General features: G+C 46.8%; 1 protein-coding gene across 2 annotated transcripts in view; it reads left to right on the forward strand.

Moving 5' to 3' along the window:
- The window catches only part of LOC138571035 (SURP and G-patch domain-containing protein 2-like), a 105,874-nt gene that overhangs the window by 58,775 nt on the left and 28,534 nt on the right, over nt 1-18,565 (forward strand). For both annotated transcript variants that reach the window (XM_069649164.1, XM_069649163.1), the window contains exons 7-8: nt 75-427; nt 899-957. In XM_069649164.1, coding sequence (XP_069505265.1) covers nt 75-427; nt 899-957 — 412 coding nt within the window. The remainder of the gene's footprint in view (nt 1-74; nt 428-898; nt 958-18,565) is intronic.

Raw genomic sequence — 18,565 nt, forward strand, 5'->3', positions numbered from 1 at the left:
TTCTCTATGCACCTGTGTGTATGGAACAAACTGGAAGCGAATGTCAAACATTTCCCAACATATTTGCTTTATAGGTTTTTAAAAGAGGAAGAAAGTGAAGCTTACAAATACTATCAGAAGAAGTTGACGGAACTCCGTGAGGCCAAAAAAAATGCTTCTGGGTCTGCTGAGGTTAAAGAGGAATCTTGTGACGCCACAGTCTATGAAGCAGGTGATGGTAACAGTGAAGAGTCCAAACCAGTGCTGCAGGACCCAGAAGATGAAGATGAGGAAGAGGAGGATGACCCAGCAGAATGTGAGGCAGAGGAGAGCACTGCCTCAGAGAGTAACCCTTCCACTCCTACACATGCTCGGAAAAGAGGCAGACCTGTGAAGGCTAGCCCACTAAAGCCCCCCAAAAGAGGCCGTGCTGGGGAGTTGTCCAAAGGCAAGTAGTATGGGTATGCCCCAATTAAAACTATAGCCCTAGCACAATTCTTATGTCCTTTTGAAATCACTGGCTGCAGCTGTAGAACCCCTCTAAGCTTCCAGTTCTTACAATTTAGGGATGTTTACATAATGTGTAGTTTGAGGGCTTTTGCAGATCAGGAAATAAAATATCCTTGCAAGCATTTCAAGGAGAACACATTGTAGTTTTAGAGCAGACCATCTCATACTGTGTCGCGCAAACGTCGAGGCACACAAGCGTAACACTAAAAATGCATCGGAGAATCTATGCTGGCTACCACTGCTTTGCGTGTTTGTGGCCTAGCAAACATTGTTTATGGGAACACTGTTAGTCTAGGGTGGCCACTTGGATACGTAAATTGTGGTGAATTTTTCTTTTTTTTCCTTAGAATTGTGGTTATTGCTAAGAAATGTTCTTCAATCTTAACTTTGTCTCCGGTTTAACTTTTAGTTGAGGAACCTGTCACAGTTGCTAATGAAAAGCCAAGTGGACGACCAGCCCTGAGAAAGGTGAGGTGGAATAAAGGTCACCCCTCTATGAAATGGGGGTGACAGAACCCTAGCAAGAATCAATTTCGTTCTCGTTAAAATATGCATATATTTTGAGTCCATGGGCCTGATCTGAGGCCGCCTTGTTCCAGGCCTAACTCTAGGCTGGCATGGTTCCCACATGTGGCATGGTACAAGAAGGCACTTGGTCTGTACAGTGACTATGTTATCTGTTCGTTGCTTGACATGTCATAATCTAAACGAGCCCGACAAACCTCATGGGCTTTTAGGGCAGGGTTCCAGAAACTATCTGTGTGATGCCTGGAGCTGCTACTTCCTAGAGACAGCTTACCAGATATTGGGTGCTTTCTTTTGACCGATCTGTAAATGGTTTCACTAGCGCCTTTAACGCAAGTGCACTTATTGAACTAGTCCTAGTTAGGATTATACTGGTTTACAATTGCAGTACATTGTGTAAATGTGTACACCAGTTACACTATATTTCTACAGAAAACTGCTTGTGTGAATGGAAAATGGCACCATAAAAGACAAACGGTGCTGTTGTCTGCCGTCTAGGTATAGTGGTTTATTGACTGATCATGGTTGACACCTCCAAATGGGTGGTGGTACAGCCAACATTTTCATTAAATGGTCTTCAAAGTAATACCTGGGAATGGAGGTAAAACATACACCAAATATCTGTATGTACAAATTTGTGTTATCTCAAACCTCGTGGGGTAGTTTTTCAAATTGGTCTAAACTATTTGAGAAATGTGTCGATACATACATTTTTGAAAGCTGTGAGATGAACTACGAATGCACAGCTGACATTTGACCAAGATTAGGAGTATGATTAAGGGAATGAAACACTCACTATTTATCCTGAGCGCGCTCATGCAGAACAATTGGCCACAGCAATGGAATAATTTGTGCATTGAATCTGGCTGTCTCCATTGTCGCATCTAGGAAACAATCTATAACCCTTTAACGAGGACTTGAGCGATGCACAGGTTTGGTGGGAGATTGCGCTTGTTCAGGCATGTGCCCAGTGGTCCGCTACCAGTCTGCGCTGAATTCCTTAAAGTGTCCTGTTTGTAGTACTTTAGATTGATTGGATAACTTAATTAAAAAAAAAAAAATACCACACTGGTGCTTTCAGAGCCTAGAAGGTCTGCGTGCCTGAACTAACAGGGTGAAAATCTACTGTTAACGGTCCTAACTTTGTTTCTGATGTTGTAGCCTTTATCTAAACTGAAGTATCTGGGTTGTGCACTACATTTTGTACAGCATGACCCAATTGTGATGTAAATCGAACATTTTGGTGCTTCCGATGTAAGTCGCATAACCAGGTCAACATTATCAAGGCAGGCTGAGGTTGTTAAAAGGTAATTATTTTTCCCAACTGTGGTTCGCATTTTGAGGAGAAAAGCTTGAATCTTTGGGTCTTTTCCTCAGATATCATGGGCTTAAATTGAGACCTGTACCGGAAACACCAACAGTCTAAATCAGTTATTGAGGTATCTGTACAGGCCTAAAAAGTAAGTCTGAACTAATCTTGGTGTTTCCGGTTTCTTAAGGCTCACTATTTTGGAATGGTAACCAAAGCAATCTAAACTTTAGCTACGAGTAGTTTACTGTTCACCATATGGCTGCTCAAACTGTTCTCACAATGCAGTACTGAAAAACTGGGCCGTTTTTATTCACTAATGCAATTTTCCTGTGCTGTTAGCATATGTATGTTTAATGTTGTCCACATTCATGTTGGTAGGAACACTGCTTCAAAGTAGTACCAATTTGTAAATGTCACGCGTACAATATGCTACAGAAATAGAAGCCACACAAGGCAGCATATTGTGCGAGAGTTTGCTACAACTGATAGTCCACCAGTTAGTAATGTCTGGAAGTGGAACCGGATAAGTGTTCACTGAGGATCGACTAAGCCAAGATTCATGGGTCCTCACAGAGAAATCGCTCTTAAAATAATCTAATGCCGCCTCTATCTTGGCTATACTTGCAGATTTTGACTTACATTTTTAAATCTCCTCGGCCTGCCTTTAGTAGTTCACTTAACAAGTAGTATTAATGGGTAAATATATTGGACCTTTCCTGGGGTCAGTCTGTCAAATCTATTCACCCTTTACTGGAAGCACTTGCTCAACGCCAGTATACACCATTAAATTGGCAGGCAGTAGATGTGGGAGTTCAAATTTAGGTAGGGCTTAAATATTAGGGAAAGTGGTCTACCAAAGCGGAAATCTTGCCCCTGTCGGGGTAAACTGGAGCAAAAATTGCTGGGTACTGCAACTGCATGTGGATAAAATGGTTTGTATTTGACAGCCTGGTTACTTTCTGGCCTCGCTCTGCTTGTACTGTTGGTGTCCACTTACTCGCACATGGCCGTATCTAAAAGCATTCCTATTTGTCTTTTTGATATGATATAAGCTTAAAGGACAAATATTGCTTCTTGGAAAATAGAAATTACTTTTACATTATCAGTGGAGAGAAGCCACTATTTAAGGCTTCTCTTTTTTTAACGGGCACCGCACAACCTATATAGGACAGAATTGTATCTGTCATTTATTCATATTGTCCTTTGAGAGTTTCACCACCAGCCTTTATTATATTGCTTTTCAAAAGGAGCATCCCATCAGAAAGTGAGGGACTTCTTATCTAGGTTTGCAGTAGAGTAGCATGCCCAATTGTGCACCTCTTCCATTAAATATCTTCCTACCACTTGAATATTTTTAAACATTTACTTTGGTCTAGGTCATGGAATACATCATAGGGCAGACTGCCATTCCACAATAGTTCCACAGGAAGCCTTTAAGTTTAAGTTAACGTTCATACTCAAGATCCTGTCTCATGAGATTTCAGTTTTGCCCTGGAGTTGCTCAGTTGATGGTACACAAACTATCTTCCCTGCCTAATCCCCAGAATTATGTATTGGCGCCTTGCTGAAGTCTAGAAATTGTCAGGCCCTTAAACACTACGCAAGTGAAGTCTGTCTTGTAGCTGTCTATCTGTCAACAATCTTAGACATAACTGACTTTGTTCCAAGTTAGCCAGCAGGATTGCCTAGCAATGCATCTTTAGACTGCCGTCGAAGAGAACCATTCCTCTGTTTCGCGGATAAAATTGAGATGCTCTTCCTCCTTGATGGGTTTTTAGGAACTAGTCACAGGTTGTTTCAATGAAGTGTGAATTTGTTTTCCAACCCAGACCCAATTACCTACTTGCAGGTAAAGGGCAATAAAGGCCTAAAGCACAACTCTTTCCCGTGACAAAGGTCTGATGCTCCAATCTGAAGTAAACTTGACAACCAGGCTGTAACTTGTCCAGAGGGCCTCTGCATCTAAACCACCTATATACATTTGGCTATTAAGTAACTACATTTCTGATGCTTGTTCTGCTTAGAATCGCATGCTGTGCATATAGTCGGACATGCAGTGGTCACTGCAGAGTATTGATTCTTGTCTTTCAAGAATCGAACGGGGACGTCTACATGGGTGTGCCAGTAACACTATCCCTATCGTGACATGTAGTGTACCCAAAATCCCTTGGGCATCGAGGTCCCTCCGTTTTTTTTTTCCGCCCAGCATACTTGTCGCCTTAAGCGGAGCTCGTTCAAAGACATTGCAAATTGTTCCATCGACCTTTGGTGGAATAGATTATAATTAAGATCGCCTGAACAGTCCTTCCTTTCGATGGCTGTTCCGAATCTCCACCGAAGTCTCCAGCGACTTCAGATGGACGGTAATCCATTCGGTGCTGCCGGCCTACAAAGAAGTGAGCGGGGTCGGGGTGGACATTTCTGTAAAATCTGAATGCCCTTTCCTCTTTGTCACTTTCCCTGTCCTCCGCTATGGAGAGGACTGTTTAGGTTTTGCCCCATTTGCAAGGGAAAATTTCCTTGGAGAGAAGCATTGACAGTGTAACCGTTGCTTGCCCCTCGATCATAATTGTGCGGCTTGCAAGCTCCTCTGTCCTAAAACATTGAAGGAGCCCCGTGTGAAGCGGTGGGCGGCCTACAGGATGTCTTAAGAGTCATCTGCCACAAGGGCAATGACGAGCATACTTCCGACCAGGAGGTCATTGACTGTTCAACTGAGTGCTCCCGCTCCGCGTCTGTCCCTGGCCCCACCAGGCATGGCTCAGGCCCTGCTATGGGGAATATACACCCCGGCGACGAACATTTGCAGATCACTAAACGCATAACCCTAGGCCATTCTTCGTCAGACCACATCGCCAACGGGCACACCAGAGGTTCCGACAGTGCCCGCAGACCATCACGATCGGCAGCCCTCCCCACAGCCGCAGATGTGCCTAGCGACCAGACATTCGAAAACAAAAGGCCCTACCAATATTCCAAGTACTGTTGAGACGTATCGCAAGAAGGCGTCTGCCGCAACAAGGCCCCGGCTCTGCTGCAAAAGGCGTCCGCTGGAGGAAAGCCCCCGGCTCCGCCAAACTATACAACTGCAGGCTGCGTCTTCTGTCTGCAGAGGACATTGCCGAAAGCATTGAGAATTTTTTCGGGCTGCTTTTCGGAGGCGACAGTCAACGGATTCGCTGAGCCTATGGAAAAGGCCAAGGATCCGTTGAAATCCAAAGATGGCTTAAGGGGAATACTGGAACCCTCCGCCAAGTCTAAGGAGAAGCAGGAAGGCGAAGGTCTTTTTTTCGGCTTTGAGATGAAAATCTGTTTGGCGGCAGGAGCCTTTACATCTCTAGACCCCTCTGGGTCTTCTGTTTGGACTAGGGGAAAAAATTTGAGAATTGCATGGAGAGGCATGACTGGTTTGTTATCCTTTCAGAGCAATCCACCCCAAAAGACCACGGAAAGAAAGCCTTGTGGGGGCGGGGGGGTAAACCCCAGATATTGGTGACCCTCAGCCCTGGCAGTCTCCAAACCCTTCCCCAGATCCTGATGCCTTGTTTGGTTTTTCCCTGGACTACTCCCACTAGACGGCCCTCTCCAGTGGATGATCAAATTGTTTAACGCCATGTTATGCAAGGCAGCAGAACATTTCAAAATCGCTGTCTAAGCTTTTCCTGAAGCTGACTTTGTGGAGGATATTCTTAGAGAAGGCGCCGGCCAGCCAGGCGATTCCTCTCCAACTCACAAGAGCAGTAAATCCAAGGATAAAGCTTTTTCAGCGTCAGTCCACGCACCGCACCCCCCCCTCCCCTGCTCTAATCGGTTTTTAGAGGTAACACCACCCAAGACTACCTGGTGGTGACCACCAAAAGGAAAAGGGTAGAGGTTCCCCTGTCCTGCAAGGTACCCCCATACAAAGTGCAAAAGAGACTTCACCCTGGGAGAGAGGGTCATGGCCGCAGCAGCTTTTTCTACATGCATCGCTAACAATACCGCCTTGTTAGCCAGCTATGCGGATGCCCAACGGGCCTAGTTACAGGAAGGCCTGCAGGAGGTTCCTGAACCGCTACGGACTCTGACCATGGTAACCAAGGGCAGGCAAGTAAAGAAAAGAACACTTTGGATTCCGCTGAGACAGCGGGTCTATCTTTGGCTCCGGGCACCCGCCTAAAAAGACACGTGTGGCTAAAACTCTGGGTTCAAGCCAGAAATGCAAGCGTCACTTATTAAACCCATGGAAGAATCCAATTTATTTGGAAGAGCGGTCAGCGAGTCTCTCGAGACCGCAAAGAAAGCACGACATCCTTAAGACGCTAGACAAATCACTCGGACCCTTCACAGGCGAGGATCTGGGTCCCGCCGCCCTTTTCGTGGCCAACGCTTCCCTCAACACCAGTACACCTCAGGAAACAATTGGTCCTCTCCACAGGGAACCAGCAGATACACCACCACATATCCCCAAAGGGGTCAGAGTCGTGGGAAAGGAAGTGGCCGGAACTACTCCCAGAGGTCCCCGGCCTCAGGTTCAAAATGACCCAAAGATTCGGGTCCCCTCCCCTCCCATGCCTCTCCGGTCGGGGGCTGATTAACATCATTCCTTCAGGCTTGGAGTGCTGAAGTCCTTGGCCCATGGGTAGTTCATAGAGTTCAGCCAGTCCCCTGCGTTGTCCTCCATGCGCAAGACTGACGCCAGACCATCTGCGTATCCTTCAGGAAGTCGAGACACTACAAGAAAAAGGGGCCATAGAGGTTGTACCTTTTTTCACAGGTAAACCAAGGTATTTAATCAGTGTACTCCTTGTACCCAAAAAGGATCTCACCATGCGCCCTGTATTAGATCTGCGCCCAGCGAACACATATGTAAAGCCACAAGTTCTGCATGGTCATCCCCTGCTCTCACAGGGATTACATGGCAACACTGGACATGAAAGATGCATACTTTCATATTTCAATGTTGCTGGCGCACAGAAAATACCTCAGGTTCATGATACAAGACGCACTATCAATTCAAAGTACAACCCTTAGGCATAGCCTCTGTACCAAGGGTATTTACAAAGGTACTAGCAGTGGCAGCAGCACACCTGCGCAGGCAATCCATCCTGGTCTAGCCTTACCTCGACTGGCTTATAACCAGGGACTCTTACGAAACCGGTCTCTCAAATACCCAAAGAACAATGGCTTTTATTCAGTCTGGGATTCTCCAAGAAGAAATCCAGCCTAGAACCCAGTCAGGTCAAGCAGTTCCTAGAGGCTCTAATTCGGTCAAGGGACAGCCTAGTCTTCCCCTCCAACGAGAGGGTTCAAATCATGCTATTTCAAATCCCTCATTATGAAGCCAGTCGAGAGGTGACTGTACGCAAGGCTATGCGACTGTTAAGAATTATGGCGTCATGTATTTACTTGGTTCCTCACGTGCGCTTGCGTCCAATGCAGGAGTGGCTCAACAGCCAGTGGTGTCAGGCCAGCAAACAATGGGATGAGCTAGTGGTGGTCTCCTCAGCCCTCGTTGCTGCAGTGGTAGTCGAGGGACCACCTCTTGAAGGGGAAATCCTTCACCACCCCCGCAGTGGAGGCCACTCTAACTACAGACTCATCTCTGACAGGGTGGGGAGCTCACCTGCTTCAACAAACAGCGCACAGAGTTTGGTCGTCAGACATAGCATCCAATCACATAAACCTGTTGGAGCTATTAGCAGTATCCAAATCACTGAAAGCTTTCCAGACACAGCTGCAGGGAACGACGGTCCTGATCCTCACACCACCACGGCCATGTACTATCTGAACAAACAAGGGGGCACTCACACTCGAGGGCTTTCCAAACTGTCCCAGAACATTTGGAAGTGGGCTCTCAAACACATGTTCTTGTTACGTGTTCCTGGGGAACTCCATCTTCTGGCAGACTTAATCAGCAGAGATTTCCCACTACAAATGGAGTACGAATGGCAATTACACAAAGACATTGTCTCCGTTTTCGCAGAATGGGGCTTCCCAAAGATCGACTTTTTTGCAACTCTAGCGAACACTCAATGCCAAGATTACGCCTCCAGGTACTCCCCAGAACCGACTCTCCTACTCCTCAATATAGTGCACAAGATGCACCAGGAACCAGTCGTGGTGATATTGGCCCCATGTGGGCCCGCCAACCCTGGTTCGCTCATCTGATGGAGATGTCCCTATCGCCTCCACTGAAACTACCTTGCCCGTACAACATGTTGCAAGACAAAGGGGAGACCCTTCACCCATGCCCGGAGTCATTGAATTTAGCGGCCTGGCTCCTGAAGTCAGAGTTTAGGCACCTGCAACTCCCAAGAGATGTATGAACATACTCAGGGAGGCGAGAAAACCTACACTCGCTATTGCTATTCCAGTAAGTGGAAGCGGTTTGTCATCTGGTGCAACATAAACCTGATTGACTGCTCTTGCACGCATTTTGTACTTGACTCGGGCCTGGTCTTTAACTCTCTAAAGGTTCACTTAGCTGCTCTTTCAGCCTACACTACTTCACAACAGAAGGTGTTGTGGTGGAAGATACCAGTTATTAGGGCTTTCATGGCGGGAGTAAAGAATTCACCCTCCCATTTCTAACCTGGCTCCAGGATGGGACCTAAATTTGGTCTTGACTAGACTTTTGAGCCCATGCATAGAGCAAGTCTTAAAGATCTCCCCTACAAGACTGCCTTTTTAGTAGCCATTACTTCCTTTAGAGTAAGTGAACTAGAAGCTTTTTTTTTTTTTTTTTCAAACATCTTTGATTTTATACAAGCAAATTATACATTGTGGCTTTAAGTTGCGAGCAGCGTTAACAATGCTTGTTTATACAGGTGATAACAAAAAAAACAAAGAATAGGTCAGAGAAATGTCCATGGCAAGGCAGGGCGGGGGAGGAGTGAGCAGATAGAAACACATGGTTGGGTTACGAGCTCAGGGAGGCTGTTATTGCTTCAAGTTCGTATTGGGGGGGAGAAGGGATCTACATAGTCCTAGGCCTTTGTTATTTTGTATCTGCTCTTGCGAGCGGGAGAGGAACTCCCCAGGTCCATACCTGTTTTTTCTCTTCCCTCCTCCTTTTCAGTCATATTTGTCCATCCATCGTAGAGAGGGAGGTTGTCGGGCCAGGCCTGGGTATTTCTGTGTGCAGTCCAGGAAAGGGGCACAAGTTTGGAAAATGTCTGTTTCCAAACCGGTGGGCAGTTATTTTTTCAGCCACTATTATGTCCCAACATTTAGTCCACCACATTTGGACTGCCGGTCCCTCTGGGTTTTTCCAAAGCCTTGCCACTGAGATTTTAGAGGCCTTCAACAAGTGGGCACATAGATCTGCTCTGTGACCTGATAGGGGGAAGTGGCCCTCGCTCCTAGTAGGACAATGCCTGGATCCCATGGGATTGTCAAGCCAGTTATCGTGTTGACTTGATCTAGCACGGTTTTCCAAAAGTGGGTGGCCTTGGGACAGACCCCTTTGTAACAGTTCAGAGATAAGGTGGTTCTGCCCACTCACCCTAGGTTTGCGCCCAAATTCATTTTAGTTCCATATGAACCAATCCATAGAACTACCAACGTTCTTTCAAAACCCTTTAAACATGGGAGAAAGAAGCCGGCACACACTTGATGTACGCAGAGCTGTCATGTTTTACTTGGAAAGAACTCTACCACTAAGACCAGTTATTCGTTTCAGTGGCAGCGGGTAGAGAAGGAGACCATGTCTCCAAATCCACTATCTCTAGGTGGATTGTCAATGCATCACACTGTCGCACTCTTGCTAAGAAAGAACTGCCCTTCAAGCCTAGAGCGCACTCTACTCTAGGCACTGGGGCTCCATAGCATTCATTGCAAATGTTCTTGAGTCCATTTGCAAAGCGGCAACCAAGGGCTCTGTACAGACCTTTACAAAAACACTTCCCCAGACACACATTCTAGGTCTGATTCTCAGGTGGGACAAGCAGTACTAAGACATCTTTTCACTACTGTTCCTCACAACCCACCTCCAACTCTGGGTACTGCTTGCTAGTCTATGCACAGCATGTGATTCTAAGCAGATTAACAAGCATCAGAAGACACGCATTACTCACTGTAATAGCATTTCTGATGATTGTATCTGCTTAGATTCGCATGCGCCCACCCTTCCTCCCTGCTCGGATGAAAGGGACATAGACTTACTACTTTCTCTCTTTTCCGCACTCACGTTAGTCATCGGCTCCCTCATGGCAGGAAAAACGTACAATCTGAGGGACACGTGAGGGATTTTGGTTACACTTCACGATATGGATATTGTTACAGGCTTGCCCATGTCGATGTCCTCTTTCGATTATCGAAAGACTAGATGCAATGTCTGCCGTGACCACTGGATGTAAGACTATATGCACAGCATGTGAATCTAAGCAGATGCAATCAGAAATGCTTTTACGGTAAGTAATGCATGTCTTTGTCACCCATAACTTATTTATCTTCCGTTCCTTGGCAAGTCATGGAGGTGGTGGGTGGTGCCCGTTTTTGGTTGGTGCAAACCACAGCCTTTTTTTTTTTTTTGCCTATTATAAGCCGGCTCTGGAGCATCCAATGGCTACATTTCTGAAGAGGCAGCTGGCCTAAGAACATTACAACGGTGAGTTAATTTTACTATAAAGGCAACGATTTAAGTAGCATGCCATAGTCTCCTGGACATTTAGTGATGTCTGCTGAAGAACCTTTAATGTCATCATTTCTCTTACAGATTTCTAGTGCCAATAGCATAAGAACATATTTGGAATTTGAGATTTCTAATCTGAAGATGAATTCTGTAAGTAAAGAGCTTGAGTTTGGATTAGGACTCAGTTCATTTCCTATATACTAAATTTTTTTTTGACTCATTTGCTCCAGAGGAGTCTGGGCACCTTCACAGCCTCCCACCTTGGTGGAAAGTGACACCAAGTTACTCTTAGCTTTTCACAGATCAGTGGAGTTAGGTGGTGGTTTCATTTGATTGGTGTTGCTGTTTGAGGCGCTCCTAAATGCTCTATGCGGTCTTGCTATCTTAAGTATTCAGGTAATCTATGACCATTGCACAGAAGCCCCTCAAGGCGCACACCGGAAATAAATACAACCCACTAGGGGGAAAAAAAGCCCAGCACACCTTGCAAGTACGCAATAGAGAAAGTCTGCTGCCACAGAGCGCGTTGACAAAATCAGTATAAACATTAAGCTTTAAAGATAAAAAGCATCACAGCTGACGTACATTGCGTAGGTTACAAATCTAGGTAGCGGGTTGGTTCGACCCTATACATAGGCAGCCTGCTCCATATGGGATGCCAGGTCATGGTCCAGCTTCTTCTGTCCATCTTCCACGTAGGGTTCTTCGTGGCACATCCTAGGGTACTGGGTGGTTAATTGCCAGTTGAGGCACATATGCTAGCCTGCCCCATCTGTGGCCTAATGTGGACCTGGTACTGCAGAGGCTACACTATCTTACAAACCCCAGCTCGATCCCAGACGCATCTGCACCATTCCAGTTCTTCCCACTTCGGACTTCAATGTTACTTTCTCTCCCTGACACCTTGCAGCACAAATCACCAGGGCCCGAAAGTAGTCTACTGTGATCTTCTCGGATAGATTGACAATCGGCTTTATGGTCGTTGGTCTGGGACTGACCTGTACTCTGGAATGTTGGTCTTGTGGACAGGGGCATCTGGACATTAATTTAGAATTTGGGTTGGGGTAGGTAGGTCAGTCTCGTTCCGTCCTCGGTGCCCTTATGGCCTTGTAGGGTGCATTCCTTATGAGTTATTGTTGGTATGCGACAATAAGTTTATGAATCCTGTGGATTTTGGCCTTCACTGCTGCCTAAGCTGCGACCAGCTCCTGCCTTCACACATTTCTGTTTTGCGCTTGGGCCTACTACCCCTGGCTGCAGTGCAACGCTAGGCCTCGATTTCAAGATGGCTGCTTGTCTCCTAAGACGGCTTTTTTGTTTCTAGTACAGTCTACTGCTCAGTTAAATCTACTACAACACAGCTTCCATTGGCTCTCTCCCCCCCCCCCCCCCCCCATCCCCCACAACACTAAGGCCTCTGCCGCATTCAGAACCTTTTGAGGGTCTGGGATGATCACTCCTGCTTCCCAACACCATTAACTCCCCGACTAATTTTCACAGTGAACTATCTGAACAGATGCTTTTCTGCATTTCAGTAAGTCTTGACTTGCTTAAAGCACAAGGCAATAAATTGCTTCTATAAAGATGGGGACTGAATCTGAAGTACCCAAGTGGATGGAGGAAGGGGCAAAAGGGCATCAAGGATGATGAAGCCAAATGTATAGTCCTGAGGAATGCTTATGACTGTTCATATTAAGATCCCTCATGACAATGAATATTTTCTCAACTGAAATTCCACATTACATTTCTGGATTGGGTGAAGCAAGGCAAGCAAAATATTCTCCCCCTGTCAGCAAGGCATATAAATCTGAATTGACAAGTGCAAACTTGCTAACACCTACCCTTTTATGGAACATCGGCCGGATGGAAATGAGCCACACCAGCCCCAACCTCTAAGGCCCCTAGAGAGTGCTGGAGCCAAGAGCTGCAGCAAACCTGCGTCAAAGGTGTGAGGAGACAAATTGCATTGACTCATTTTCTGATGCTTGTTAATCTGCTTAGAATCACATGCTGTGCATATGGTCCGACATCCAGTGGTAACCGCGGCGTATTGCATCTTGTCTTTCGGGGGTCCGAAAGGGAACGTCGGCATAGGCATGTCTGAAACACTATCCCTATCGTGACATGTGTAGTACCCAAAATCCCTCACGCGCCGAGGTCCCTCGGATTGTTTTTTTCCGCCCAGATAACTGGTCGCCCTATAGCAGAGCTCTTCATGAGACATTGTTTATCTTACCGAATTGTCGGTTTAATCCCCGTTAAGTCACTTCGACTATCAAGAACATCTTTGACGAAGACTACGGGGGAATCGTCTACGGCTGTGGGTTCCGGCACCTAAGATCCGGTGTTCGGGCCTCCACGTACTCGGGCCTTCTGGCTGGCCTAAACAGTAGGGAGAGTCGGCTCAGGATTTGCCATACTGCTATGATGTCTTTCCTCTTTTCCACTTCTTTTTCTTTTTGGTCTGGTCACCCTTCCCTTCTGCTATGGAAAGGACTCCATTTAGATTCTGCCCTGTGTGAAGGGTCAGATATCCTTGGAAAAGACGAGCACACGTTGTGTAACGCTTGTCTCCCCCTAGAGCACTAAAGCGGGGTTCGTAGTATAAACGCCTAAACCCTTAAGGAGCGCCGGTTGGAGCGGTGGGCCGCATACGGAATGTCACGCGTGGAGCCTCCCGCCCCTGCCGCGAGTGACGGGGGTACATCGGATGACCAAACGTCCAACGCGGACGTTATAGACCTTGAGGCTGACTATTCTAGAGCCTCCACGCCTGTCCCCGACCCTTCCAGGCTCAACTTCGGTCTTGCTACAGGGACCACACCCGGTGACAGGGGCGTACAATCGCACCGCACAAAGCACACAACCCAAGCGCCCTCCTCGACAACTTCGTCGAAGAAGGCGAAAGCGCCATCGGATCGATCTGATCCGACGCCTTCCCCGCATCCGCAGCAGCGCATGACTGGGCTTAAACATAACAAGGGCACTACTCCCCAAACTACACACGCCGAAGTTTCTGAACAAGAAACTCGAGTTACAAGGTTTCCGAGGCCCGTGCAGGCCCGAATACGCGTAGGCCTCTACCCGAGGCGTTGTCTCCCGAAGATTCGGTGACTCAGTAAGAGCATCAACAGGATTGCTACGGCGGTGGGCCTAGTACCGGTTTCGCCCAGTTGTGGGCCAATCCACCGAAAGGTTTTCCACGGATTTGGAAGACTATCCCAAAGACTCTTAAGAAGAAAGCCAGGTACCCCTCAAGCACCCTGAGATCCTCTACGCCTTAGGGCGGAGGACCCGGTTCCTGCTCAGCTGGGTCCATTCGGGTCATCCAAGTGGACCACGGATCAATTTGAGAGGTATATGGATCGGCTGGAGTAGTTTTTCAGGGCTTCTGATCAACCTCTGCCGAAAAAAGCTCAGGTAGACCCTAACCCTCAAACACAAGTTGCCCAACACCTAGATGTTCAACACTATGTTGATTATCAAGAAGATGTCCAGAAAGACAGGTATAGAGACATCTATACAGAAGAAGAGGCTTCTTTTCTGGACAATTATGGGGAAGATTAAGGCGCAATGGACAACTGGGAGGACACCCAGCAGGATGATCACAATTCTGATAGTTTGCCTCGACTCTCGCCCCCACCCCCCGGCCCCCCACATCCACACTGGTTCGACAAGCTCCTTCCTTACTCGCACCCGCTCAGACTAGGGCTGTGAACCCAAGGGTCAAAACTTTTCCGGCCCTCCCCCACCGACCCGCTTTATATCAAAGGGCATGCAATCCCAGACTCGCTGGTGGTGACCAACACTCGCAAGAGAGCAGGGGTTCCCCTTGCCACAGGAGTCACCCCCGGACAAGGAGTCCAAAAGGTTGTATGCCTTAGGCAAACGGGTCACGTCGGCAGCCGTCCGGATTGCCAATAACGTTACTGGCAAGCTACGTCGACGCCCAATTGAACCTACTACAGGAAGGCCTTCAGGAGGTTCCGGAACCAACCAGAGCCCAGCTTCTCGCCATTGTCTCGGAGGTCAAACTTGCCAATCAAAATGTTGTAAAGAATACCCTGGACTCCGCAGAGACAGCAGGCAGGTCTCTCACACAGGGCACTCTCCTAAAGAGACACGCGTGGCTGCGCACGTCAGGCTTCAGGCCTGAGACCCAGGCATCCATCAACAAACCCATAGAAGAAGCCAACCTCTTCGGTAAGGCAGTAGACGATGCGTTGGAGACAGCCAAGAAGGAGCACGAGACTATTAAGTCGCTGCACCAGATTTCCCAAAAACCCTCTTCTGTGGGGCAGCAATTCTCGGCGGTCCTTTCGAGGACAAGCCCGCGCCGCTCAATAATTTCGGCACGGGCAACTTCAACTCAAATCAACCGGCTGCAAGCCCCACTTACTACCCCCAGAGGGGTCAGAAGCACGGAATGAATAGAGGCAGAGGCTCCAATTCCAGAGGTGCGTCAACCTCGGGTCAGAAATTACCACCAAGTTCAGGTCCCCTCCCATGTCTCCCCGGTCGGGGGGCGATTAACATCTTTCCTCAAGGCATGGGAGGGGATAACTTCAGACCAGTGGGTATTAAAGACGGTCGCCCACGGTTACTGCGTGGAATTCGCCCGACCCCCACAGTTCAGACCACCGAAACATCGCCTTTCACCGCAACATCTGCAGATCCTGGTCCAAGAGGTGGAGGCGCTGCTGGGAAAGGACGCCATAGAAACTGTCCCGATTCTTCAGATAAACGAGGGTATCTATTCAATATACTTCCTTGTACCCAAAAAGGATCTCACCATGCGTCCTGTTCTAGATCTGCGCCAATCGAACAAGTTCATAAAGCCCCAGAAGTTTTGCATGGTAACACTGCAAGAGGTGATCCCATTGCTAAAACAAGTTCTTCATGACAGCATTGGATATGAAAGATGCATACTTTGATATTTCAATGCTGCCAGCGCACAGAAAATTCCTAAGGTTCGTGATTCGGGACAAACGCTACCAGTTCAAGGTACTCCCCTTCGGCATCGCCTCGGCGCCAAGGGTGTTTACCAAGGTCCTGGCAGTGGCAGCAGCACACCTGTGCAGACTTTCAGTTCCAGTTTACCCTTACCTCGACGATTGGCTCACGGGGGACTCGTTCGACGTTTGTTTTTCGAACACCCAAAAGACAGTAGACCTACTGTTCAGCCTGGGATTTTCTATCGACGAAAAGAAATCCAGCTTAGTCCCCAGCCAAGTAAAACAGCGGAAGACGGTCTAGTCTTCCCTTCTGTCAGGTTTTAATCATTGCCAGTCTAAAATTCACTCACTGCCAACCTATAATCCACTACAAGTGTACACTTTTAATTTGTAATTTGTTTGTAATGTTATTGCCTATTATTCCCCTCATAGTCCTTAACTATCTTTTTATCAGAGGGAGATTGTCCCAATCCAGCATGGTGGGAAGGAAGGAAGGAGGGAATCAATCGGGGATCTGATTGGTAGTCAAGATGATACATTTTGATTGGAAGCTATGGAGTCTTGGACGCAGTTTCAGAGTTCTAAACTGCCTTTCATTGTTCAACCTTTATCAGGAAGGTCCTGTATAATTCAGCTCTGAGTTTTGGCCTTGGTATTTACCTTTTTGAATGAGGAGTTGTATGAAGCAGGTTTGGTGAAGAATCTTCGTGGGACAAGACATGCAGAGACTTGGTGGGAGCGCAGCGCTCAAGTTAATCTTTTAAGTCAAATAACTAGCTATCTGGAATAAGTTCAAGTCAAGAAGTCATCTACTAAAGCGCCTATTTTTAGTCATTTCAAAGTATTTAGGTCTTTTTGTGACATTGCTTTTTAGCATCTTTTCAATTTAAAGTTTTCTTATTGCCTTTTTTTTATTTGGAGATTACTTTTACAGTTCCTTTGGATTCCAATCTGCTAATTATATTGGCAACAGTTTATTTCCTCAAGAGTAGTGCTTAAAGTTTTATTCCATGTGTTGCGCACTACGAAGAAAAGTAACGTTCCTTTGTTTAAAACGCTACTCGCGCATGTTCTGAGGGAAAGCGTAATTTGATTATGCGTGAGGCGGTAGTTGGCGTGTTCGTTTTATTGTAAATGCTGTATATTCTGTGAAAGCTTTATTTTCTTAACGTGCGCAGACTCATTTAGATTTTAAAAAGGTTCCGTCGCTACTCTCTCGCGCATGCTCTGTGAGGGAGTTTTATCTGGGCATGTGCGGTGAAGTAGTGAGGCTATTTTTTAAACTGCGCAACAACAAGGAACTAGTGTAAACAGCGTGTTATTTCAACTCGCCATTAGTTTTGAGTCGAATAAGTGTTTATTCACGCATGCGCTGATGGAGTGAAATAACACGGACTGTGGAAGACTTTCAGTTCGCATGCATAGAAGAGTCTATGTATAACGTTTCTTCACGCATGCGCAGGCTCTGCAAATATAAATGAATAGTGACTTTCATAAGCATGCTAAAAGGTTTTTATTTGCAATGATTCAAAACGCATGAACAATTTCAATTTGTTAAGGAACTGAAACGCCGTATCTGTAGCAAAGAAGCATTTTACAGACTCTTTAATTGAAGATGTGTTCTTTTTAAAGCATCTTAAAAACAGTAATTTCATATTCATTCTGGTTAATGAAGTTTACACTTATGGAGTCATCAAAGGCGAAATACAAGGTTTAAAAGAGACTAGCAGTAAAAAGAAAACTTCAGTTCAATTTAATTTCATGAACTTTGTTTAGAGTCATGGAAAACATTCATCTAAATGTGAAGCCAAGAAGTATTCTTCAGTTTTCATCAATTCATTTTGAAGTTACTAATAAGCAAGCCTTTCAGATCTTCAGGGAGGCTTAACAGGTATTTTAGGTTCTAAAAGGGGCATAGTGGGAGAAGAAATAATCATAAAGAAAGATAACATAATTTGTTTCATCAACTGCAGGTTTCCGACTACCAGAAGAGATACCTGTGTCCTTTCTTATTTTCTCCACTTCCCCCTTTCCCTTGGTTGTGGAGATTTCTGCTGTTAAAATTCAGTAGTTGACTGCACAACTCGGGGGGGGGGGGGGGGGGGGGGGGGGGGGGGGAGGATTGTGGGGGCTCAGCAGCTTCCGCGGACACAGGTACAGGACCGGACCCCTTCCAGCGATACATGCTCAAGTTCCTCAGTATGTAGCCAGTCGGGAGGTGACGGTACGCAAAGCTATACGTTTGCTAGGAATGATGGCGTCATGCATATACTTGGTCCCCCACGCGTGGCTGCGTCCCATGCATGAGTGGCTCAACAGCCAGTGGTGTCAGCCCAGCGGACAATGGGAAGATCTGTTGTCTCGCCAGCCCTCGTTCTCTCTCTGCAGTGGTGGTCGAGGGAGAACCTCTTAAATGGGAAAACCTTCACCACCACTGCAGTGGAAGCCACTCTCACGACAGACTCGTCTCTCACAGGGTGGGGAGGGGGGGGGGGGGGTGGCTCACCTGCTTCAACAGACAGCGCACGGAGTGTGGTCCCCTCAGGTAGCGTCCAACCATATAAACCTAGTGGAGCTACTGGCAGTGTTCAAAGCATTGAAAGCCTTTCAGGAGCAACTGCAAGGGAAGACAGTGCTGGTCCTAACCGACAGCACAACAGCAATGTATTA

The sequence above is a fragment of the Ambystoma mexicanum genome, chromosome 1p (genome assembly GCF_040938575.1).
Source record: "Ambystoma mexicanum isolate Mex_15411 chromosome 1p, UKY_AmexF1_1, whole genome shotgun sequence".
Classification (NCBI taxonomy): domain Eukaryota; kingdom Metazoa; phylum Chordata; class Amphibia; order Caudata; family Ambystomatidae; genus Ambystoma; species Ambystoma mexicanum.